Source organism: Protopterus annectens, chromosome 6.part0, assembly GCF_019279795.1.
Source record: "Protopterus annectens isolate FY-2018-M chromosome 6.part0, PAN1.0, whole genome shotgun sequence".
Lineage (NCBI taxonomy): Eukaryota > Metazoa > Chordata > Ceratodontiformes > Protopteridae > Protopterus > Protopterus annectens.
Genome location: NC_056737.1, coordinates 1,067,113,987 through 1,067,140,105, shown reverse-complemented (window position 1 = coordinate 1,067,140,105; position 26,119 = coordinate 1,067,113,987). Strand labels below are relative to the sequence as shown.

The 26,119-nt window shown below is 36.2% G+C and overlaps 1 protein-coding gene across 4 annotated transcripts in view; it reads left to right on the top strand.

Annotated features, from left to right (window-relative positions):
- Positions 1 to 26,119, top strand: part of FOXN3 (forkhead box N3) — a 1,826,558-nt gene that overhangs the window by 1,361,904 nt on the left and 438,535 nt on the right. For all 4 annotated transcript variants that reach the window (XM_044074690.1, XM_044074691.1, XM_044074689.1 and 1 more), the window contains one exon: positions 20,758 to 20,822. In XM_044074690.1, coding sequence (XP_043930625.1) covers positions 20,758 to 20,822 — 65 coding nt within the window. The remainder of the gene's footprint in view (positions 1 to 20,757; positions 20,823 to 26,119) is intronic.

Sequence of the window (26,119 nt, the reverse complement as noted above, 5' to 3'; positions counted from 1 at the left end):
CAGGGCAAATAAATGTATTGTATCGTATTTAACTTCATAAACTGTGATATCAAAAATGTTATTCACCTAGTCCCTCAGCAGTTTGACTTTTATCAAGGAGCGATCACGTCTGCATAACTTAATTTCTTTGAGAAAATCACTGATGCTGTGGACTGTGGTCACTCGGTCCACACAGCCTATCTGGATCTGGCTAGTGCAATATCCCGCATTGTAGTATTGTAAATAAGTTGAAACCTAAATGTGGCAAAGTATATGGTGAGGTAGACAGCAAACTGGATAAAAGGTCGAACCCACCCAGTTAAAGTGTCAGTAGAACCTCAGAAAGCAAAAATAAATAAATCATTAATACCTTAGGAATCGGTGCTGGGACCCTTTCCTACTCAGCATATTCTTTTCTAAACTTCAAGCCATAAATTCAGACCAGTGGCTGATGATGATTGCTGAAGATTGCAGGTTAGATACTCTTGTCTGATCACCCCTTGATACAGTTTCCTTACTAACTAATGGTGTACTGAAAAAGTGGATAAAATTAAATGGAAAAAAAGAACTGTAGTAGTATTGTTGCATTTTGCAAAAAAAAAAAAAAAAAAAACTCTTCTTCAACTTAAAATGCCTCTCCAAACTGATATGGCACTCTGGGATCTTGGTCGACAGCTCCCAAACTGTTATGGTAATATGGGATTTTGGTTGACAGCTCCCAAACTGATATGGTAATCTGGGCTCTTGGTTGACAGCTCCCAAACTGATATGGCAATGTGGGATCTTAGTTGACAGCTCCCAGACTGACATGTCAATATGGTATCTTGCTTGACAGCTCCCAAACTGATATGGTAATCTGGGATCTTGGTTGACAGCTCCCCAAACTGATATGGTAATCTGGGATCTTGGTTGACAGCTCCCAAACTGATATGGTAATCTGGGATCTTGGTTGACAGCTCCGTCTGTTTTGCTATCATGTAGTATTAGTGATCAGGAAATCCTTGTACCTAGCATGACTGATGTCTAAGTGTATATCATCCAAGTCAAAAGAAGTTATTGTAAAATTAGACCAATTATAGAATGTAGTGCCTCCATTGGCATGCGCCTCTCCATTTATATTCCACAGCTACAAAGGTCCCAGCAGTTCCTGACCAAAAAGATCTCCAATCTAAAGATCTTTAGCTATGAAGACAGGTTTGAAGCCCTATCTCTGTACTTGGTCTGTGTCTTGCATTCCATATCCATAAAGTGCCCAACATTCCTTGATTTCTTGTATCTCTGCAAGACAACTCACGCCTGGAATAAACTACTCTTCTGTGTTAAACAGAGTGACAGCGTCACATCCTTCAGAGCTAACCTGCATGATGAGATGGGCTTCTGCAAGGTCATCTCCAGCCTGACTTGCTTTTCCCTCATAGAAGCACAAGGTACATCATGAGGGTATCTTAACGGCAAGACGGGACGGACGTATGACATAACTTACCTTGTTAATGCCTTTGATTGTATACTGCCAGAAATATGCACAACATAGCTGTGCTCCTGCACTGAAGAATGCTCAACAGGTGTCAGAAACCTGTGATCAATCAGCTTCCTAGTCAGTTTGTCAAGTGACTGATGCATAATTTATTAACATGCTAACCAGTCACTTTCATATTCTTTTTCTCAGTACAAGTAGCGGTTCTGCAGTTATGACAAATGTTTTACTCCCTGTATCTCTGGCTACCCAACCCTTATTACTACAGTTGTGTAGGTAGCTATTGTGGCACCTAATGACCCCTTCCCCCCAAGTTGGATGTCCACAAAAAGCTTCTGTGCTTCTCCCCTCAAACTTGAAGAGAAAAAACAAACAAACAAATAAAACTCTTCTTTCTGCTCAGACTTGGGAAGCAAAAGCAAAAAACAAACAACCACTCTTATTTATGCTCTTACTTATGTTCTTATTTATGCTCTTATTTATGCTCTTATTTATGCTCTTACTTATGTTCTTATTTATGCTCTTATTTATGCTCTTACTTATGTTCTTATTTATGCTCTTATTTATGCTCTTACTTATGCTCTTACTTATGCTCTTATTTATGCTCTTATTTATGCTCTTATTTATGCTCTTACTTATGTTCTTATTTATGTTCTTATTTATGCTCTTATTTATGCTCTTATTTATGCTCTTACTTATGCTCTTACTTATGCTCTTATTTATGCTCTTATTTATGCTCTTATTTATGCTCTTACTTATGCTCTTACTTATGCTCTTATTTATGCTCTTATTTATGCTCTTATTTATGCTCTTACTTATGCTCTTATTTATGCTCTTATTTATGCTCTTATTTATGCTCTTACTTATGCTCTTACTTATGCTCTTATTTATGCTCTTATTTATGCTCTTATTTATGCTCTTATTTATACTGTAGCAAACCTCAGTTTTGCATTTGTAGCAAGCAGCTACTTCAGTTTATGCCATACATGTCGCGGTAAACTGCTTCAGTTCTGGCAGCAATGAATGTCGGTAATGCATAGAAGACCAGTTGGGCAAAGTGTTGGTGACCCAGTCTTACACCTGCCAATTGCTGCTGGTAACATCTTTTGTTTAGCATTTTCAAGACAGCTTATTATCCGTAGGTTTCCAGAGGTCTACAGCTAGGCATTCAAAGTCATGTCAGCTAGTTCACATTGCATATTAAATGCACCTTCTGCTGTCCTGCAATATCAGTTTGCCTGACAGTGTTTAGCATCATGATTGGTGTCAGTTTTCCCACTTGTAGCATCTTGGTATGTCAAAAGTCATATTAGTCTGATACCCACTGTTTGAAAAGACTGCTGCGGTGCCCAATATAATCACCTCCTCCTATCTGACCGTCAGTAACCCAGACTCCTCCTTAAGTTTGCATCATCAGAGTTCAAAACAGACATTCTGATTTGAGAGATGCAGAAAGAAACAGTAGCACTGCTTTTCTTAATTAATTTTTCATCCTTCAGTGTCTTGGACCAGCTGTCTGCCATGGTCACTTCCTAGAGTGCCTAATCAGTGATTTTCAAGGCTTACTGCCATTTTTTACTAGTGGTACAATCCTTATGGTGGTTGAGGTTGTGCTGCCATGGTCCCATGCAGTCCTTTTGTTGTATGATGACTAGCTTTATAAACCTTGAAAAATGCTTAAACTATAATAAAGTGCTGATATATATGAGTTTGTATTACGATATTGAAAGCTCATGTCAGCGAACACCTGTTTGTCGACCAATAAACAGCGAAATGTTAGTTCCACGAATGGCCACTACAACAAATTTTTTCCTAGGGGAAAAAATTGCTTGGCCATCATCGTGGATTTGCCCTTTTCCCCACTGTAGTATGATCTCGGAGTTTATTTTTAGTTGAGGGGTGGGGTGTGGGGGTGAAGACCCCCACTTTGTTAGATTTGAAATGCTGTGTTGTTTCTGCTTGGCCAACAGATTTTTTTTTCCTCCTAGGAAAAAATTAGCTGTAGTGGCCGTTCTCGAAACTGACATTTCACCGTTTATTGGTCGACAAGCAGGTGTTTGCTGACCTGAGCTTTCAATGTCTTAATATAGATCCAATATATAGTTTAATGCTCAGTGTTTCAGCAGATATTAATGGGTTTGCTGCGGTAAACTTTGGACAAGGAAGTACATTTCATTTTTAGTTTTGTTTTTTTTTCTGTTTGTTTTTTTTTTTTTTAAGTTAACTTTTGGGTTATATAGTAGTTCTTCAGGAAACATTGTTAATTTTGGTGAAAACCTAAATTGCTTTATTTAGGCACTGGAAACTTTTATTTCCCAAATCAAGGAAGAGATAGGGGTACTTAGCTCACAAAACAGGTCTCACCACAAGGCAGATACTGTAGTTCAAAATAAAAGGACAAAGATGGCATTATTCATTGACATATCCAGGCGAATAGAGAGTCCTAGTACATGCTGGGGGATATGCAACTGTAAAATGTCACAATATAGAAACTGGAGTAGTACAGACCAAGGCTACCCAGAAAGCTCCAGCAGTCGTAGGAGGGAGCAGTTGGGTGACGAATAAGGTAAAATAAATGAGTGAATTTTGTCAAGTATTTAAATACATTACAGGTTTAGGTAATTAATTGCAAACTATAAGAGGCATTACATGTGCTGACAAACATCAGAAATTGAACTTGTATTGATTTAGTAAGCTCTTATGTATGCCTTGGCTTATGAATGTGAACATTTCTTGCCATGAAATGTTATGAAAAGAAATAGCCAGAAATTCTTGGTAAATGTCATAGGCCGAGGAAGTGTTAATGTTGTAAACTTTAAATGTGCCTTGAATAAGGAATTATCTCCTTTATTGCCATGGCATTAAAAAGCTCATTCATTTGGAAGAATTAAAACCAGAGAATAATATGGAATTGAAAGCAGTTATATATCTTGTTGTAGACTGTATTGCACTCACAGTTTGAGAGGTCTGTTTACTGAAAGAACAATTTGGTACATCTGATGTACTGGAAATTTTGGAAATGTTTTGTTGTAACAGATGAACACTGGAAAGTGAACCACAAACAATTACAGGAACTAAAAGAAGCAGTTATCACATGGGCTCATCCGGTTCCAATGTCTATACAAGCAGCAGTAAGAAATTCATATGTTGCAAAAAAAATGTTAAAAAACAGCATTAGTTGTTGAACTAGCTAGATTATGAAAATACAGCTTACGTATATGGAGACTTGCAAAATTAGACTAAAGTAACAATGGAAAGGAACACCTGAATGTTTCCAGATGTCAGTGAGACAGCTGATCTAATACAAGAAGAAAATTCAGATTTATCTTCAGGTATTAACATCTGCCCTCAAATTACAAAAGGAGTGCATTATTGGTACTTTGTGGCTACAAGGGAAAATAACTTTGGTGCAGAACGCTGTGGGTTCTATTCCTGAGCCAGGTAAATTGATTACTGACACTACAGTGCAGCATAAGGGGGAGTTCTGCACTACTGACTGTATCATACTTCTGATGAGATGTTAAAACTGAGGCCCCATCTGCTTGAGTTTGTGGTATTTCAGGTGGATGTAAGAGATTTCATGGCACCCATCGAAAAGAGTAGGGGTCCTTTATTCATATACAAAAATAACTTATTTGCAAAATATTTACATATGTACAAATATACAAAATATGCAGATCTGTTTACACATATTCATAATTTTCTTTACAATCATGCTAAATTTTCATCCCTATTAGACCCCCCACTCCTTTTTCCATAACCGCCATCTGATTTTAGTTAACATTGTTGCCAAAATCCATTTACCATTACACATAATTTCATTTATTCTTTAATTCCATATAACCTAGATAACATAAAATTTACTTTTTATCTATTCTTTTAACATATTCTTTACGTCTGTTCTTATAATATCCACATTTAATCATATCCATGTTTATTTTATCCACTTCTTTTATATCTTCAAAAAATCTTCTTTACATAGTTTCCCCATAACTTTTTTACTCTTTTAAATTTCAAAAACACGTGTTCCAGAGTTGCTTCTTCTTGACAATGTAAACATATTCTGTCACTTTTCTTTTTATGTGGCGTATTTCCTTTTACTGGTAATTTACCTATTACCAGTCACCAAAAAAATCTTGACATTCTACTTTTTGATTACACCATTTGCTTCTTATTTTATAACTTTATTTTTTTCATCTGATAGATTTTCCCATGGCTTTACATAGTAATGTTTTATCAGTACAGTCTTATACCATTCCTTTCTATCTTTTTCTATATCTTCAATTTTTATTTTCCACAAAAAATATTTTTTCTTGGTAACTTTTTATTTTTTCATTTATACATGCTTTTTCTGTTTTACTGTTTTTTACCATACCCCAAAATTTATCATACTTGTGTTTATACAGTTTTATCACTAATCTCTCATCTTTTTTATTTATCCACTTTAACCCTTTGTGCAAATTTAATGAAGTAGAGTATACCACTGGGTTAATTAACCCTAAGCCTTCTCCTTTATTTACATACTAAACACCTCTTTTTACTAGGTTTAATCTAGAACCCCTTATAAATGAACACATTATCTGCAATAATTCCTCTTCAAATACTGTTGGCAACATAAATACACTTTGCTAAGTATGCTGTTCTTCCCATCAGTGCTGAATTTATGAAATAAGCTTTTTTTATGAATGATAATTTATAGGGTTTATATTACATGATCTAAGTTTCAAAACTTCGAATCTGATATGGTTGACATCATATAATTGAAGTATTGAAACATTAAAAATGTAATAAAGCACAACAACCTACAAAAGCAAACCATTTTAACACTCTTATGTCAGCCCCCCACAGCCCCCGCTACTTAAATATACCAACTCCGAGATCGCACTACAGTGCAGAAAAGGGAAATATTCCCTTTCCGCACTGTATGGAGATCTCCTTTAAAAGATTTGAAGTTTCAAGCCTTCAATCATATGGTGTCGACCATATCAGAGTTTTGAAACTTCAGTCTTCTGATATAGACCCTAATTTATATGATCTCCAAAAAAAAACAGTTTGTTTTATTTCTTCTGTTGTTTTTCCCCACTGAATTCTACTTACATGTTTATTCCCACATTTTATACCTAACACACAAATGTCATTCATTGTAAAATATATACCCCTAATCTATATTACATAGGCTAAACCTTTACTTTTCTCTTTATTTAAAACAATCTCTGTCATTTCTAGACACTCATTTGTGCAAAATACTTTTTTTATCCAAATTTTGGTTTTTGCAGTTATTATAATGTCGTCTGCATATGTTAACAGAACTGGAATTCTTAACCTTTCAGGTGTTATATACCCCAGCTTCCTTCATTCTGTAATTTATTTCACATACTGAGATATTCCTAACTAATGCAAAGAGCATATATCTCTTTGGACATTCTTATCTTATATCACTCTTCATATGTATCTCTTGGCTTAACCAGCCATTTACAAGTATTTTTACTTTATTATTACTATATCCTGACATACATAATTTTTTCACTTGTATTATATTCTTTCATTATTACCTATAAGATTTCATGTCCAGTTGTGTCAAATGTCTCATTAAGGTCTCCTATCATGATTTTCACTTCTTCTTTTCAGTTCTTAATATCATCCACAAATTTTCTAACCATCATTAATAATTTTAACAACCCTTCCCCTTTGTACTGCATCTGCTATCTTCCATAATATTTCTCACTTTAGCTTCATATCTCTTTTGTATTATTTAAGATCTTAATAATCATTATTAAGTACTATTGGTCTCCATTTTTTTAAATTCCCTTCTGTTTTCCTTCTTCCATATGAATTTAAGTATTCCACTACATAATTCGTAATACACGAAACCTTCTTTTAACTATTTATTCAAATCTTTAATATATATATATATATATATATATATATATATATATATTTTTTTTTTTTTTTTTTTTTTTTTTTGCTAATCCCTTAAATTTGTATACATTTCATTCCCTATTCTGTCTGGTCCTGCACCCAATCTATATTTACTTGTCCTAGTACTTTAGCTCATTTAAAGAAATCTCATTTTCCAACTCTGTATTCTCTTTTTCTGTTAACTTTTTATCCATATTTTTTACTACCTTCTTTTTTAATTTAAATATTTCTTGTACATATTGTACTACATTATTCATAATCTTTTACCGAGTTCTTTCTGTTTCTCATTTTACATGTTTTATTTCTGTCATTACACTACCATTTTCCTTTACCAATCTGTTTAAGTAACTTGATACTTACAGTTTTCCTTGTAAAAATATTTTTGCTTATATAACAATTCTGGTATTTTTTCTTGATTTCTTTCATATATTTTTTCTTTGTCAAAGCATTTTCTATTATTATATTCTAAATCTTCCAATGCATTATTGCATGTTTTATAGTTTTATTTCTATATTTTTGTCACATCATATTGCCACTGTAAAAAAAACATTTTATATTTCCTTAAATATCCACCATTCAGACCAATTTTTATAAAATGTTCTCATAGTAATTATGATCTTTCCGTAACTTGTTACTAATCTCTTTCCGTCTTCATTCCATGCCCTCATTCATCCTTTTTATTCCTTTGCCTCTTTTTATATATTCCTTGTTTTCTTTTATCTCTAACCATATTGCAAGATGATCAGAAAATCCTGGTTCAACTACCTCCCCTTCTTCTATAGCTAAAACTTCTGATAATATAAAATAATCTATTTCAGTTCTATACATACCCCTTTTGTAAGTCTATGACTTTTTGTCCCAACTTTTTAACTAACACATCTTATAACTTTTAACGTTTTTCTTATATAATTTCCTTTCTTTTTATGTTTGCCTCTTAAGTCACAATTAAAGTCTCTTGTCATTATAATATTCAAATTTATTTCTACATAGTCTAAAATCTGGTGAAATAAGCTTTTTCTTTCTTTACAGTTAGAATAAGCATATAATGTAATAATTCTATATATTTGCTCATTCCATGGTAAATCTACAGTGGTTATTCTTCCCATTTTTGCTAAAGTTATATCTAATATCTTTACTGTATTTCTACAGAATATGGCTATTCCAGAACATCTCACGTTTTCCAAATTCTTGATTATCTTTCTTCCCCATAGTTTTGCAGTTTGTAATCTTTCTTTGTTTGCTAAATATCTTATGTCGTCTAATATAATTACATGTGCATCACATGCATTACATCACTCCAAAATTCCTATTCTTCTTAATACTATTCACATCTACAGAAAGCACTCAAAAATTTTCATTTTCCGTTTTCCTTAGATTCATGGTTTCATAAGTTCGTAGCTAATTACTAGGCTACCTTTCTTAATAGGCCATTCTAAACCTAACCAATTTGCTTCCCAAAGGTGAGAATTAAATACTGTATCTTGTGTCTGTGAATCAAACACCATAAGCGTTATACCAAGCTCCAATCTTTAGCTGTGTATATTCTTTATCACCCATTTCTTTTCTTTTTTTCTTTTGTACTTATCCCTTTAACATTTTCTTTTCCTGTCTTTTACCCTTTTTACCATTACAATTATTTTTCCCTTTTACTGCCTTCCAGTTTTATCTTCTCCATCGCTTTTTTCAGAACCTTCTTCTATTCCTCTTTTTCTTCGGTTTCTACTACTTCCCAAATTTCTTCTATTCATTCATTTTTTACTGTTATTTTAATTTTTGCAGTTTATCCATAAACATCCAGTTTTGTTACATTTATAACATTTCAATTCACATATTTTGCATCATGTCCCATTTCCCCACAAATATAACATTTTTCTTTTATCACAGTTACTTATCAAATGTCCTTCTTTTCCACAAAAGAAACATGTTTTGGCTTGTCCCCAGTATTTTACAAAACTCCTATTCCCCCTCCACATTTATCATACTTGGTATATGTATACATTTTTCTCTTTCTGTTGTTAACACAATGTTACAGTCCAGCCACCAGTCCATAAACCCCTTTTGTCATAAACGTTTGTAATGACCAGTACATCTTTACATGTTCTTCTTTCGGCTTTTCCTGGTTAAGGGTTGGCACAGCAGAACTCCGATCTGCTAATGATTGGCAGTAAAAAAATTTTTACGGGTGCCGAGGTGCCAGCTCAATGCCCAACCTTCAACGAAGGCACGCCCATTCTACGCATGTCTTTCGAACGCCACTCAACCACGGGAAAGACATGCAGACTCCACACAGAAGGCACTCCAGCCGAGAATCGAACAGGAGAACCTCTTGCTGTGAGGCAACAACGTTACCACTGCACCACCGTGGCTTTACATAAGGCTTTCAAATGTCCTTTCACAGTCTCTCTTTCTAGCGCTGTTCGAAACTGTACATGAATCTTCTTTTTTGTTTCCCTGTTAAATGCTTTTATCACATAAAGATTCCATGGGTTACAATCTTTCTTTTTTTCATCTTCTCCAAGGAAGCTTTCCATTGAAAAAGTGTCTCAAGTAAAATGTCTCTGTTAATAAAAATAAATGCTCTTACCTCATGTGCTTTTATACCCAAAGGAGCTATTAAATTGTCCCATACTTCATACCAGTCCATTTTCTTGTCTTCTTTACTTCGAATACTTATTACATACTTCTGTTTTTCATTTTTTATCTGCTTTCTTTTCTGCTACTCCACTTTTGCCTTCTTTTACTTCATCTACATATGTTTTATTTTCTGTCTCACCACTATTGTTGCATCCTCCTTTTGTATTTTCTCCATAATGTCCCCCCAGGAAACATCTCCTTCATTTTCCTGCTCAGTCTGCACCACAATTTCAAGTAAATCATCCCGCAACCATCCTAACTGGGGGGGTTGTACTTATACATCCATCATTCGCTGGCTCATCTCCATCAAACAGGTTTCTTTGACACATTTCCTCAGAATCCTGCACACTTTCTCTGGTCTCGATATTTGATTTCTCCTTCATTTCTTTCACTGTACCATCATCTCCTTCTGCTTCCGTCTCCATTTGCCTACCTGTTTCTCCGGGCTGCCTCTGTGCCTGGAATGGAAACAGGAAATGCTCTTCCAAAATGGTTCCCACTCACAACAATGACGAGTAGGGGAAATTCCCATATGCACTGGCCATATTTCCCCTAATAGTATAAATACCACTTCGGGTCTCTCTTGAAAAGAGGCTACCTGCCTAGTGAGGCTAACCCAGTCAACAAAGGATAAGTAAAAATAAAAACTTAAACATCGAAGACTGAGTCATTACTGGTCACATAACTTTGAAATGTACCCTGCTTTCTTGTAAATGACCTCCATTTTAGCCACAGTATGAAAAATGTGGACATAGCACCATAGTTAAAAGGTCTCTTGGGCTAATCATGTTCCACTTTTGTTTTTTAGCATGTCTAATGACCCCCTTGATAGTTACCAGGCTGCATTATGGCATGTGTTTTTTGTTATTTTTATTGAAATCATTCACTAGGTGATGTACTATTTATAATCTACTATCATCTCCAATTTATACCATTTGGCACTTCCATAATCTGTCATCTCCAGCCTCTTCTTGGTTTATTTTCCTCAGTACACACACATGCATGCCCACATTCCTCCCTGTGGTGAGCTGGGTCAGAGCCAAGCTCATGTCACTGAACATATTCAGATGAAAACTAAGTTTATTTACAAAAGGGAGAAATGTGAATGCTGACAGAAGCTTGTGAACAGTCACCTGTCAGGTACTCCAACAGTACTGAGCCCATATTGCATTTCTTTTCCTGACTGATTTATATTGTCTTATGCCAGCAAAAAATGCATGCAAATTCTAGAACATACAATGTTACTATGTAGTGTTAAAAAACTGTTAGGATAAAATATTACTTTTTAGCGTTAGAAAATTGTTAGGATACTGTGTTACTGTGTGGTGTTAGAAAACTGTTAGGGTGCAGAGAGTTAGTGACAGCAGATACACAAAGACAGGGAACTGGCATTATTGTAGTTGTGTTTATATATATATATATATATATATATATATATATGTAATATATTGTGTCTGTATCTCAGTCTGTGTGACAAAAAAGCAGTCTTTTGGTTCAGTTTTTAAATGCACTGCTACCAAATACATGATTTTGTCAGTAAAGCAGTTATTTCAAGGTTACATTCAGTTTGTAAAATGTGGCATGCTGTGTTTATGCACCACAAAGATTTCCAATTCAAATTATGCAAACCATGGAATAGAAAAGAAATACTGAAGTGGAAGTAATTATTAAAAAAATTGCATTCTCACTAACAAGCAAAACACAGCAAATCAAACACTGAAGTAAATGAAAAAGCACACAATAAATGTAAAACTACAGGTATTCTTCACTGCCGTCTGTCTACTTTCATCTTAGGGATCACAAATATCTAACTACAACGCTTTATTTAAAACATTGATATTGTACCTCCCCCATGAGCTTAAGCCATTCCTTCACTTATTCAAGGTGTTCGTTCACCAGACAGGGTGAGAATGGGGGTCATCATACATGCAGCCATGAACTCTTGGCAATATCCCAACAGTGAGGAGGTACATGCTAGAGCATAACCCCACTGTATGAACCTCGGGTCCCTTCCAGTGCAAGTCTTTGTTCTGTTCTCCAAAATTATTACTCTTGTTAATATTTTTAGGCTGCAACAAGCTTATCATTTGACTAAACCAGCTTAAAAAATGAAGACAAGAAGGCTTTGCTGCTTGCCTATATGTGTCTTTCAGTTCTTGGAGATGACACCAGAATCATTAGTCTTGTGAATATGAAGAAGTTATACAACTTTGTATGACGAAAAGCGCTTAATTAAAACGTTTGTGGGTGTATCTGTCTGCTTCAGCGTTCTTTCATAGTTTGGACTGTTTGTATCTCTCTGGTTGCTTCGATTTGGATTAGTCTTGTGAATATGTTTGAGGTTATATTACCTGGAAAGCAGCATGCATGCTTTTTAAATACTGCATTACTGATATGTCAGTCTCCTCATCTGGATTTATTCATCTGTCAGAACACAGCTAAGATGTTACATAGTGTTAGCAGCTGCATATAAACAAGACTGTGTAGTAAGTAGCACACAACCGTTTGATGGAAAGGTCTCTTAAATGACTACCTGAAAAACTTTTTACCAAAATTCCAGAAGATTAAAAAGTTATAACTCTATGCAGCAATCAGTCAGTTAAAATGGGCAGAGGAGCTATTTTACATTTTTTTCCAAGCAATCATGTGACATATGCAAATTACCCTTTAGAGATAAGAAAGGCTGGATAAAAGCAAGTTAATAGCTTTTTTTTTTTTCTGTTACCATACTGGCAACAAGATGTCTGCATTTACAAATGACAAACCGTGAGAGATCTGAATACTGTCTGCTCAGTGAGTTGTACCGGGTAATTAACATTTAAAGGTACATTGGCAAGCAGCTAAATGAAAATTAAATGAAGTTTGAAACTTTGAAAAGTGAGTACGTTTTACAAGTAGTTGTCCCTCCCCAGCAGCCGTAGTACGTTAATGCATTTGATGTAACAGTACACAATTTAGTGTATTTTTAAAGGTATCCAGTTCACTTTTTTCATATGGCTAAAAATGAATGTTTATTGAAAATATGCAAGCTGTTTTTCATATATGAGAGGGGAAGAGAGATAAGAAAAGAAGAGATAACAATCGCTCTAAGTGTGAACACAGGTTGTAACATAAGCTTTAGCAGGCATAAACTTAATTTTAGATTAGGCAGTGCCTGTGGGTGTAGTCATTAGTTTGTGAAAATTATTACCTGGAAGAGTAAACTTCTTTATTTTTAACTGTACATAGTTTTATGTGTCTGTTTTAGGTTAAAATGGAATAGAGGTTCTGAAAATTTACTCAGTTTTTTGTTTGAGTGTTCTCAGTGAAGAAAAAGTCTTGAAAAATGTGGCATAGATTCAAAGAAGTGGCTACATAACAGGTTAGATTGCCAGATATTAACCTCTGAGTGCAAGCTAAAAGTTGGAAGTGTACATGCAAAACAATCGGCATGTATAATGGGGGGAGTCATGATAGCTTTCTGTCATAATGTCCATATTATCATGAAATGTAAATGGCCTTACAGGTGTAGACAAAAATTCAAAAATGTATTGAATTAAGAAGTGTAGGGTGCAAATAACAATATTACAGGAGATGTGTTTGGATAGAAATGGGCATGAGAATTAGAGAGAGGATTAACATTCAGTAGAATATCAAGGAGAAAGGAAAAGGTTAGGGTACTAACAGTGATTGCTAGAGGGGCTCCAGTAGTGATAAAAGAGGAAAAAAAGGACAGTAGTGGTGGGTTTGTAGTAGTAAGGGGTAAGTGGCAGTGGAAGAGTAGAGTTATGCTGATGTAAATTTTATATTCCACTTAACACTGCTACTGTGGTACTTGAGAGTTTTGGAAGAAATAAGTCTTCAGCAGGGAATATTATTTATGGGTGGAGACTGGAACCCGATTTGAAGTAATGAAGATTTATCAGGGACCAGAAAGGGAAAATATCAAAAAGGAGGGTAGATTTCTGAGGAAAAATATGAGAATGTTTAGTATGGACAATGTTAATTCCGTAGCAACAACCCAGACAAATTTACATATTATTCCCAGGATACAATAACTAGGCTAGACTGGATAGAAATTATATTTCACAAGAACATGTGTATTTAATTGAAAGTTTTGAAACATATCCAGTAACTATTTCTAATCATGCACCAGTAAAACAATTAAGATAAAGACCAAGGTAATGAAGTAAAATGAGACACAGGTGCTTTCCTACATATCTGTTAAAGAGAGTGGAATTTAAAGAATGTGTAGTGGAAATGATACAAGCGTTATTAGAGAAGACAGAGATATTTTTTTTTATCAGAAGGGATAGTTAGTGAGTAGTATAGTATGACAATTGAGTTTAAAACATGCTAGAAATAAGAAAAAAGAGATATGGGAAAACAGAGTTAGGAATTATTTAAAGGGGCTGACAAAGGCTGAAGTGTTACAGGATAAGGGGAATGTCAAAGAGCAAGAAGAAGGGCAACTGCAGAGGGCTAAAGAGAAAGTGAGGGGCCATTTGGGTAATATGAGTTTACAAAGATATTTCTGATAACTCTAGAGCAAATAAATGTTTAGCATAATGATTTGGACTACACAAAATCAAAAGAGTTGTTGCCATACTTAGAGAGCCGATAACAAACATAAATAAATAGGCAGATATCCTATAGAAATATGCATATTTTTAACTTTTTATGAAAGTATGTGTACAACAGAAATATCGGAAACCAGGTAAAGGCACAAATTAAAGCACTTACGGAAGACTTAACCGTACCATCATGGGAAGTCTCCAGGAACAACCAGTATTCCTGTGGAAGTTTTGAAGTATGTGTGTGTGGGGGGGGAGAAAGTGGTAAAGCTCTGCAAGGTTTTGTTTAACAATGTTTTAAAAGGGGGCAGTACCAACATCTTGAAAGAAAGCTGTGGTATCTGTATTACCTAAAGACAGCAAATGTGCATCAGATCCAGCTTCATATAGACCCCTTTCAATTTTAAACCATGATTATAAAGTATTTGTCTGTACTAGTTATGAGAATGACAAAGGTATTGCCAAAATTGTTAGATATGGATCAATGTGGTTTTGTGGAGGTGAGACAAACATGTGATAACATTAACAGAACAGTGATGATCCAAACGGAAGCAGAATGTAAGAACATGTCACTGTTATTCGTGGCGATTCAGAGAAGACATTCAGCAGATTTCAGTAGAGTCAGTTGTGATTTTATGAGGAGGGAAATGATGGCATTTACATTCTGAGACAGAATAAAAGGGCAGAAATATGAAGGGTCAGTAGATTTCCTTTATGACAACTTTCTAAACTAGCCGTAGGTGTGAGTGTGCATGCGAGTGTGTGGTACAGAAGAACAGCCATGGCAGGGCTAGCCACCTGGAGGTGCAAGTCTTAGCTGTAGATGATTGTAACTGTTTAAGTGACACCCAACCCCATGTGCAAAAATGGGACAGAGGGGTTGTGAACTGATGGATTTCCTTTACAACAAGCTATGTTGGAACAGAGAAACCAGGGGTGGGGTGTCCCCTTTTGGTTTTGTTATTTGCTTATATTTAAAGCCATTGGCAAAGAAAATAATAGGTTCAAGGATAAAGCTGGTGTGGTAGTCAAAGCTAGGTTAGCTTTATTTGCAGGTGATATTATTTTGTACTTGATGAAGCCAGAAACAGACATTTTGGTGCTGTGGAACATTCTGAAACAGTTTCCTGTGTTTGCAGAATATAAAATAAAAGAAGATAAAACAATGGCTGTAGCAATAAACTGCTTACTCACACATGGACTGGTTCGGCAATATTCATATTTATGGGGACATAAATTAAGTATTTAATTTAGATGTATGGATTAAAAAGGATTCTATTGTGGTAGGTAAAGATATGTGGAAAGCGTCTAAAAAGATAATACAAAGATGAAGAAGCTGGAATGGATATTAGATAGTAAGATCCAAACAGTGGCCATGCTTCAAGTCTCTTTGCTTTTATGTACAGGTTAGGTGTATTTGTGTAAACCAGAGAAGTTGCAGACAATAATAAAGCATTGATTGAGATTATTTGGAAGATGAAAGAGAGCAAGGGTTACGTGGGAAAGTTGATTTTCCCTGTAGACAAGGTGGTTTAGAATTACCTCATTTGACTGGGTACCTTAGGACTCCACAGTCAAAGCTCAAATAGATAACACAAGCAGAAGGTTATAAATCAAAGTGGAATGGGATTCAAAGGTTCATAGGATGATACTAAGCTATTGGCCCTGTGGTCCTTATAAGCCTAGCCATGATGATAAAATGGGGGTGAGGGGCATCAAGAAATATGGGGAGAGAGTAGGATTTTGGATGCAGGTCCTTAACGAGAATAGTAACAGTCCTTCTGGACATTATATTAATAAAACAGCAGAAAGTAACTCTGGGAAGGAGGCTTTATCAGTAAGCATGAGTACAAAGAGGCGGGCAGGAATTTAATGGAAAAAAAACAGCAAAGGAACCAAGATATTGGGAAAAATAAGTAGAAAGTGAAAGGTAATAGAGAGGGGTGAGGCTGTGCAGAAGTCTGGACTTCTGGGATAGGGAAGGGAGTGCTAAGTGAAAAAAAACAGCTCTAGTAGAGTTTTTAATTGAGTCTAGAAGAGATGTTGTTGTTAAAAATGGATAATTAGCAAGACTTATAAAACATTAAACCATAACTATAAGAGTCAGAAGAGCTTAGAATACAGTAGAAAGAGATAATGCAAAGACGGTATGCAAAAAAAATAATGGAAGGATATCTGTATGTCTCCCAAATATGCAGCAATGACTCTAAGGTTAAGGATACTTCCTTGGAAGTATTTGCATAAGTATTTTTAACACCCAACTAGACTTGATTGAGTTTTTCCTGAGGTAGGTAGCAAATGCTGGAGATATAATGGAAGAGAGAGAGGTAACTGGGGACAGCTGTAATGAGTTGGGGCAAATTTAAAAAATTCCCTACAGAGTACTTTGTGTGAAATGTCGGAGGAGTAAATGGTTGTAAGTAAGAAAGTTATTATTTTGAGCTGAGTTATAGGATGTGACTTGGCCAGGCATGATTAGGGCCTTTATAGGTTTAATGCTGTTAGCAACTAAAAAATTGGTTAATAGAAACTGGAAATCAAAATCTTAAGCAAGTGTAATTGAAATGCTGAATGTTACAAAAGAACTGGAGGTGGGATCTTTAGAAAAGGGAAGGTGTAAATTACATGCGAGTAAATACAATTTGTAGGAACAGTGCATGCAGAATAATACTCAGGCAGGGTTAGATTTAAGAAAAAAAGAGGAACTGAGCAGTTTGTGTAATGCTGAACTGAATTATAATAGTTAAAAGTAAAACACTTATGTATAATGCATGAGAATGAAAACTATTTTCTGTGGGTTTTTTTTTTCATTTTATGTGCACCTGTATCATTGTCTTCAATGTTCATAGGTTCTTAGGTGTTTACTAGGCTAACAACCACACAGGCCTTTTTAACCCTAGCCATGCATCCCACATCTCTGACAAGTTCTGATACCCTTGATAAGTGTTAAGCATGAGCCTGGGAGATGAGCCATTTACAGGTTACCGGTGTCCATTTGAATTTAATAAAGTTGTTTATAAAAAAATGACAACTGAAGACCTCATATTTGTCATTTGTGTATGTATCTATCAGTGCAAGCAGAGATTCATGTTGAACATCTGCTGATGTTGCTGCATTGTAAAGTTGGGAAGGAGCAACTGGGTTGTGTGTTTGAGTATGTATTGCCGGGGGAAAGTACAAAGCATTAAGACACTGTAATAAAGGCATGTATTGCAAGGTAGGTACATCGAACTGGATGTTAGAAAGTCAAGTAAAACTTTATCGTCATTCAGACCAAACAACAAAAGTACACAGCTGAATGAAATTGGGTCTATATTAGATCACTGAGTGCTTAAAAAAGCGAATGGTGATTAATTGATCCTATGTAAATGTTTGTTTGTGTCTTTTCGGCTTTTCCCGGTTAGGGGTTGCCACAGCAGAACTCCGGTCCGCTAATGATTGGCAGTAGATTTTTACATGCTGGCTTGCCAGGCCTAACACAGAACCTTCAATGAAGGAACGCCCATTCACGCATGTCGCCACACAGAAGACGCTCTAACTGAGAATCGAATGGACAGCGTCTAGCTGTGAGGTGACAACGCTACCGCAGCACCACCACCTATGTAAACAAAAGCTTACAATTTCGAACTGTCAGAACAGCGATTTCTTTCCTAGAGAAAAAAATCGCTGTTCCAGCAACAACAACAAAACAAAAACATACTTTAAACATTACATTAAGTGGGGGGCTTCACCCCCCCACACCCCCCGATGTGGAGGGCTGTGCCCCCACACCCCACCCCTACTTAAATATACCAACTCCGAGACCGCACTACAGTGCCGAAAACGGCAAAGTAACGAAGTGGCCAAGCGAATTCTTTCCCAGGAAAAGAATTTGCTTAAAAGCCGCTTCGATATTTTGCCATTTCAGGCTTTTGAGTTCGACCAAGACGCATTCAAAAGAATACGTCTTCGGTCTTCTAGTAGGGAACCAATGAAATTTCATTTCGTCAAGCTCATGTGTAAACATAAACACAGAAATAATTGCAAAAAACATAAACACACACACGCACAAAACGTTATTGCTGTGTAGATAGTGTGAACTTTTTTTTTTCATTAAGTGTAAACATGTCTGTAAACTTATAATCATCCATTGGTAGACTGTCTTGAGTATAGAGGGATATGATTGGGTGTCTGAGCGTAATCACATCATTATGTGTTCTCGACATGGATACCGAGTGAATTTCTTAGCATCCATGTATGCTTGAGAGGTGAATTTCTTGGCATCCTTGTCAAGAACACATAATAAGGGGTTAGGATAGGTGAGACCCCATCATAACTCTTTGTCATGCATGGATTCTTATCTACTCCATGTATCATCAGTTACATAAAAAAAAAAAAAAAAAAAACTTGTTGTGTTCTACCAGTTTTGAAAGCCAGTAAAGCACTTAGCGATTGCTGTAGCATAGGCAGCAAGTAAGTAAAAAGTCAGAGACGGTTTTTACATGCTGTCCTAATTTAAAATATAAAATATAAGTTATTGCCGGCTAATATATGAAAACTTCTGTGGGCATGGGAGAAAAGATGTTTAGGTACCGAAGGAACATCACTTCTCCTATACCCAACCATCACAGTACTTAGGGTGTGTGTAACAGTTGTTGCACACCCCTGAAGGTGCTGTTATGGTCAGTCACCCTCTATAGTAGCCCATAACAGGTTTAACATTTTTCCGGTTTTGAAGTGTAGTCCGGTAGCTCCATACGCTACATGGTTATTTGTGTACTGCTTTTTTTTGGTGCTATATTTTTTGTAATGAAAAAAACGTGTGTATATATATCTGTACACACACACACACACACACGTGTGTGTGTGTGTGTGTGTGTGTGTGTGTGTGTGTGTGTGTATACTTAGTTGTATTAATGAAAGAGTACATGTGGTAATTTAAAACAAGAAACCTGTTTGTTAACAAAGGATGTTAATAGCCTTATAATAAACAGCTAACTAATATGGTGACCTCCAGACTGTAACTAGTTTCAGTCACAGCTGACAACGGATTATCTGATAATTATCGCTTGGTCTGTGAATAGTGTTTGACTTGTACAGTACTGAGGTCCCAATCTTGTCGCAGTTTACTGCACTTCAGATGTTACACTGTTTAGTGTGTTTCTGTTGGCTTCATGGTGTAGTTCTAATTTACATAAAGCACAAGTGATATGTTGAGTATATTTTCTCATTTCTGAATGTCGATACCTTGGTTTCTTAACTGACAGTTGATCATAACTACACAATCACAACTGAAAAGTAAAATGGTCAAATGGCATTGTCACCTGGTTTGTAATCAAATCTTTTTATGATACTGTTCTGTGTACTTTTATATTTTGAATTCATGCAAGGACAAGGGAGGAAACATAAATTCATTCTTATTAATAGGTAGTTTTTGGCATGCCAAGGCAGTTGATCCAGTATGCAAAAAGAGAAGGAGACCAAAAAGTTATTGTTCTGTTTTTAACTTTGATGTATTTGTTTGCTTGTTTGTTTATTGGGGGGGTGATCTAAGTCACGTATACAGTTTGTTTTATTTGGCTGCAGTAAATGCCCTACTGTTATGTTAAAGGATTTCTGTGATCACATAAACTTCAAGATTGTTAAATGTTATGATATTAACAGAAAAAGAAAAAAAAATTGAAGTACTTGCCTGCTGCGATGTGTTCCCACTAAACTAACGCAGCCAGCTAGAATGTAAAAGGTATATGACAGTAGTGTGACAGATTCACTTTACCCATAAAAATCCCGATGTCCTTTACACCAACAAAAACATGGAGTTAATTACATGACCGAAAGCTTTTTTATTATTTTTATTTAACAAGTGTTGTGCTATTTGGGGGAACCACAGCATCGTTTAACTGTGAAAGGTATGTTATAATTGCAACAGTAAAGGAATTTCTGTTGACACTTAATTTCTTTAAGACTCAGAGCTGAGTGATAATTTTTTAGACTCACAGCTCTTTATTCTTTTTTGTCCAGCTGCAGCCAATGTTATATATTAACATAGTGACAATATGCATGAAGTAGCAAATTCTAAAGAAAGCATATTTGTCGTAAGCACTAATTCTGTCAAAAAAGGATGCTAAGTTTGTTATATTTTGTCAGAAAATAAATATAGCCGAAAGGAGATGTGTTAAAAGAATTATCTGAAACAGTTCTCTTCTCTTCTCCTTTTAGCACGTCAGGGACACCTCTTTGGCCAGGAACTGCCTTTATTAAGAGAAATGGAGTGCTTCTTCCAGGTAGGTAACCACGGTAACATGCTGACAAATCATATCACTTGCGTTCCTTTGTCTTGGAACCTCTTTGCTGGATTGCCTGAAAATCAAGCATGCTTTGGGGAAACCAGATTACAAATCATGGGCTGTTTTTTTAAATCAATTTTAGGCCACTAACAGAAATGCTAACACCTCAGGGGATATATGTATGAAATGCTTGACAGAGCCATACAGATTGATAAATTGGGCTTTGAATGATATAAAATGAAGAAATTTAAATTGGGGTGAAATCAACACTTCCTATATATACTCTCTTTCCTGGGTTCTTTTCCTGCTGGGGAATTTTATATTTTTTGTTGATTCTACCTTGGTCTCATTAGTATTTGCTATACCTGTACAGACTGCTGATTCATTGACTTTGTGTGCTTTGATTGAGATACCTAGGAGTAGGCATTCACCTTTAATTGTGTCTTTGTTTATCACTTCAGTTCAGGGCATAGTTCTGAGATTGCACTTCCAGCAGATAAAAGTCACTGACACGATAACAAAAGCCCGCTAGTGTCTTTATCTCTAGGATGCTTTGTTGCTTTTAAAGATTCTTGAGACAGATGTATTTTAAATGCCTAGACAAGTACAGGGACCCTAAAGGCATCCATAATTGCCCACTTGTATTGACTGCAGTTGGCACCTTAGGGTAAAAGTTCCATTATGGACCCATGTAGCCGTATTTTTTTTTTTTATGCCATTCTTTGCTTGTATCATAAATATATACAAAGTAACATATTAGCAAGGGCTCTGCTGAACTTGAGGTTTCTGCATTTGTGTAATTTGCATCTAGCTGTTGTGCTCCATTTTAAAAGATCGTATTAGGTTCATAAATCTGATAAAGATGCTAGCTTTTGCAGATGAATACTCTTTAAGGTTTTATAATTTGTCCTGATCAGTGGAAGAAGGTTCTGAGGGAAGGAAAACAGTCTATGAAGTGGTTGTCATGTATTGACATTTGAAGTGCATTTTCATTTATTATGATTTATATATACTGTTGACTGCAGTTTACTCCCTACCATAAATGTAGTTTGTGACATTCCTTTACTTAAAGAGGAACAGTCCATGATAAAGATTCTCACTTTGAATTTGTGCCATTTTTTTCACTGTTTCAGGATATAACATTCCACTTTATTTTTTAACTGTAACAGTGGGTAACTCTTCCTTGCTAATTCAAAATACAGGAATAAAAGTGTTATCATCTGTGTGGAGTTCACGCTTTCCCATGTGTGATAGGGAGTTCCAACAAGGGCAGCTTAAACTTATACCATCAAAACACTATAATGTCTTTCAACTTTTCCCAGTCAGGGGTGGCCACAGCGGATCACCGGTCTGCAAATTGATTGGCAGTGTTTTTTTTTATGGTGTCGAGTTGCCAGCCTGGCGCCCAACCTTCACAGAAGGCGCACAAATGCAGACACGCACCTACCTGCATGTCTTTAAAATTCATTCGACCACAGGGAGGATGTATGCTGTGTACAAAGTAGGCAGACCAGAAGTGGCACTGACCACTCCATAAAGAAGCAGTAAACAGAAAGGTAGAGCAGTTGGAGTGACATGGATGGAAAGGTTTTACGTGAACATGTGACACTGAACGTCATCTTCATTCTTTACCCCTTCTACGGCTCACGGACATCCTCAGGTCACTATTTTTGATATCCTTTTGTATTTACTTAGTTTTGTCCCAGTGTCCCTCCTGTCACTGATAATCTGTCTGTTATTCTCATAGACCTATTTGACCAGAATTCTGGAGGGGCAGTTGAAATCCTGCCATTAACCTTATGACAGATGACCCTTCATTCTCCAGAGGTAACTCACCTTATAGGTCACAGTATGTGAGATCGCCACACTGTGTTCAAGGAGGGAATCAGGAGGTGAGGTGTCATATATGTAGCCATGGAAAATTGGGAATTTGGGATATGAAGGGGAAATCCTAAATAGGACAGAATGGTGTACAATGTCTAGCTGTCCATTCAAGTCCACCTGCTACTTAATGAGTTGTAGCTAGTTTTTACAGACAGGGAGCACTTGGCTTTCTTTGCCATTGTACATCCATCTATAAACAGAAACCTGTATCCCTCTACCAAGGATGGCCAAGCTGAAAATCCCTCACTTCCACCTTACCCCTTGCCATCTTTGATCTCCCAAGGTATTCAGTTCAGATCATCCAAGTAGCAGTCAGAGCTCCGTCCCTGTGTGCCACGGAGGCAGACTGTTACAATTCCTTTAAGTGCTGTACAGTTAGGCACTTATGTGGCCTGCCACAAGGGTCTATGACAAATTTTCGAACGCTCAAAATTTCGAATGTTACATGGTCGAGACCAAACATTCGAAATTTTAAGTGTTTGAAGACTGACTTTCAACGGTGCCGTATGGTGCAGATAGGGAGAATTTCCCTTTTCTGCACTGAAGTTGGTATATAGTAGGGGGGTGTGGGGGGTGCAGGGTGGCTTGCCCCCCTGCCTACACTGTTAAAGTGCTTTTTTCTTTGTCTAGTTTTTTTTTTTATTTGATGTTCGAACATCCAAATGTTGAACATTTGGTCTCGACCATGTAATGTTCGACATTTTGGATGTTTGAACATTTAACATAGACCCTGACACAACACTCCCACAAAGTAGCCACGTCAGTTAATGTCATTTGTTTAGGTTTACATGACTAGCGGTTGTGTTCCTGCAGTCTTTTTGGTTTTAATTAGTCTGTCTTTACTTCAGCAGGGTCTGTGTTCATTTCTCTCCCACTAATATTAGAGTAACTCATCTGTAATTGCTAACACCCTCTTTGCTGCAGTGTTTGTGCAGCAAAAGTAGTTTATTGTGTTCTGTTACTTTTGGTCACCCACACATTTTAAACAGCACACAGAGATGCTTGCACCAAATACTGTGATTATGTTCTTCATTTAAGCTCGTCTTGCACCATCATCTTAAATGTATGAAGAATATAACCTCCATAACACCATCAGCTCCATAGGAGGCATTCAGCTCGTACCTCCCGTCATATTTCTTTATCCAGTGTGAAGAGTTTGTTAAATGTTACTTGTCTATGAGCCTTTGTGTCTATAGAATCATGACTTGCATGTTCTAACTTCTCACACACACACACACACGCACACACACACACACACACACACACACACACACACACGCGCGCGCGCAGTCCTAATCTAACTGTGTCACTCCCAGTGTTGAGCCTTCACCTTTCATTCCAGGACGTGACCAGATACCCATTGAATTTTCATGGACCATAATTGTAAGTGGTGAGCTATATGTACTAACCCTGAGATTGTGGTATCCTAGGAGTATTCCAGTACTCAAAATTGTAGTAATCTTAGAATTAGTACACATAAGTAGCAGAGGAGTGTGGAGAGGGTAAGGGTCATGTGCAAAAGCAGTTAGGTTGGGTAGCAGAAGTGAGTTTTTGAATGGTGATGGTCTTCTATCTGAATCTCGGCTTATTTTTTTGAAATGTTAGGACTTGCAATGTACTGTCTCTCTCTGGGACTATGTTAACCAGATAGTTGTGTGCCTTATCTAGGACTGTGATGGCATGTAATCCAACTTCGTCATATTGGCCAAAATGCTCATCTGTCTTGTAGTAATATAGGTACAATGCACTTAGCAGTGCACTAGATTATCAGATTAGTATTCCATAAATGCTGTTCAGAGGAAAACAAGACACACACACACACACACACATGGTCTGAAACCAATGGCCATTTGAGAAACATTTTTTGAGGTGCATACCTCTCTTCCCACATCTCCCTTATTTGGTTTATACTGACTTCAATGTTACTGCATTTTGGAGTTAGTGAAATATCCCAAGTCCAAGTGTTGCATTTCCATTTGTAAAAACAGACGTTCACAGACAGTAATGCTGAGACAGCATTTGACTAATGCTGTTCTGACAGTGTAACATAACATTTATTGTATTCACCCAACATTTACAGAACTGCTGTTTTCCTAGAGGCAACTTACTAATTTGGAGCTAGGCACTTTTATATATTGGAAATGGACTGGAATTTCTGAGATATGCAGTAAAACTTTCGTGGTTATACTGTGACTAGTTAGTTTTATCACATACTTGTGTAATTATGTATACATTTGATATACATTTGTTAAATGGCTGAGTGAGCTAAGCTGCAATGACCATTTTCAGCCATAAACTAAGTCTTAAGCAATTGAACCTTATTTTAAAATATCCCTGTCAAAGTACAGTTGAGAAAAATTAATAACACAAAATGCATTATTCAAAGTAATGTACCTTACCTAAAGTGAATAAAGCAGTAACTTAATAATAGCAACAGCAGTAAAACAGATATGCTTGTACTGCATAACTGTCTGAAAATGTGGCCCAGAATTTTGTACTGCAATGAGCATGATGGTGCATAAAAAAAACATGAATGTGCTGTGGAGGACCAGAAATCTGAAATTTTTTTAGTGTTACTCCATGGGATACAATCACTACTCCTTTATCGTTAGTATTGGAGAAAAACAAAAGGTTTATATAGAAATTAAGCTGGGATGTGAGGATTTACAAATGAGGACGTGGAACAATATATGCTGTTTAATCAATGTGTTTATTTTGAACAGTGGTAACCAAAAACATTGTCATTTACTGTTTGAACATTTCTACAAAAATATTTGCTACTTGAGAAAGTCGATGTTTTTACTCCTGTAGTGCTTAGTTCAAACAAATGAGCACTAGGTGTCATGTGACCAATTATTAGTATGCAGAACGTTGCTGTAACCTGTCATCCTTAACTGAGTTTAGGAATATGCATGGAGTGCAAACTGAGACAACCTGCTAAGCAAATAACGTGAAACCTTCCTCATGCATATATCTTTAATGTAAGGTTAAAGATATGTTCAAGGAGTTTGGATGGATTTAGGTTCCCCAGTTTTAGAAAACTGGAATGTAATTTTGATGTATGGTTGCATTGTAAAAGAATTCGGTTTTCTCAAGGAGTGATTGTTCTGTATGGTATACTGCTTTATAATAGAAAGATAGGGGTAGTTTAATAGTTGTAAGGTTGCAGTTATGGTTGGGTTGATGTAGGCTTGTGAAATGTCATGTTGGTTTAATTGGTATATAAGAAATTAGACCTTGAACAGCATTTAGTGTCTGTAATGGAATTTGGGGACTTGTATGGTGCAAGGCTATTGGCAGGATTGTTGATGTTCTCAAAAACTGTTTTAGTTGCCATAGGTGAAGTTTCTCTTCTTTGTGCACAAATTTAGTTTTGGTTGAATTGGTAGCTGTTCTTCCGTAGGCGATTT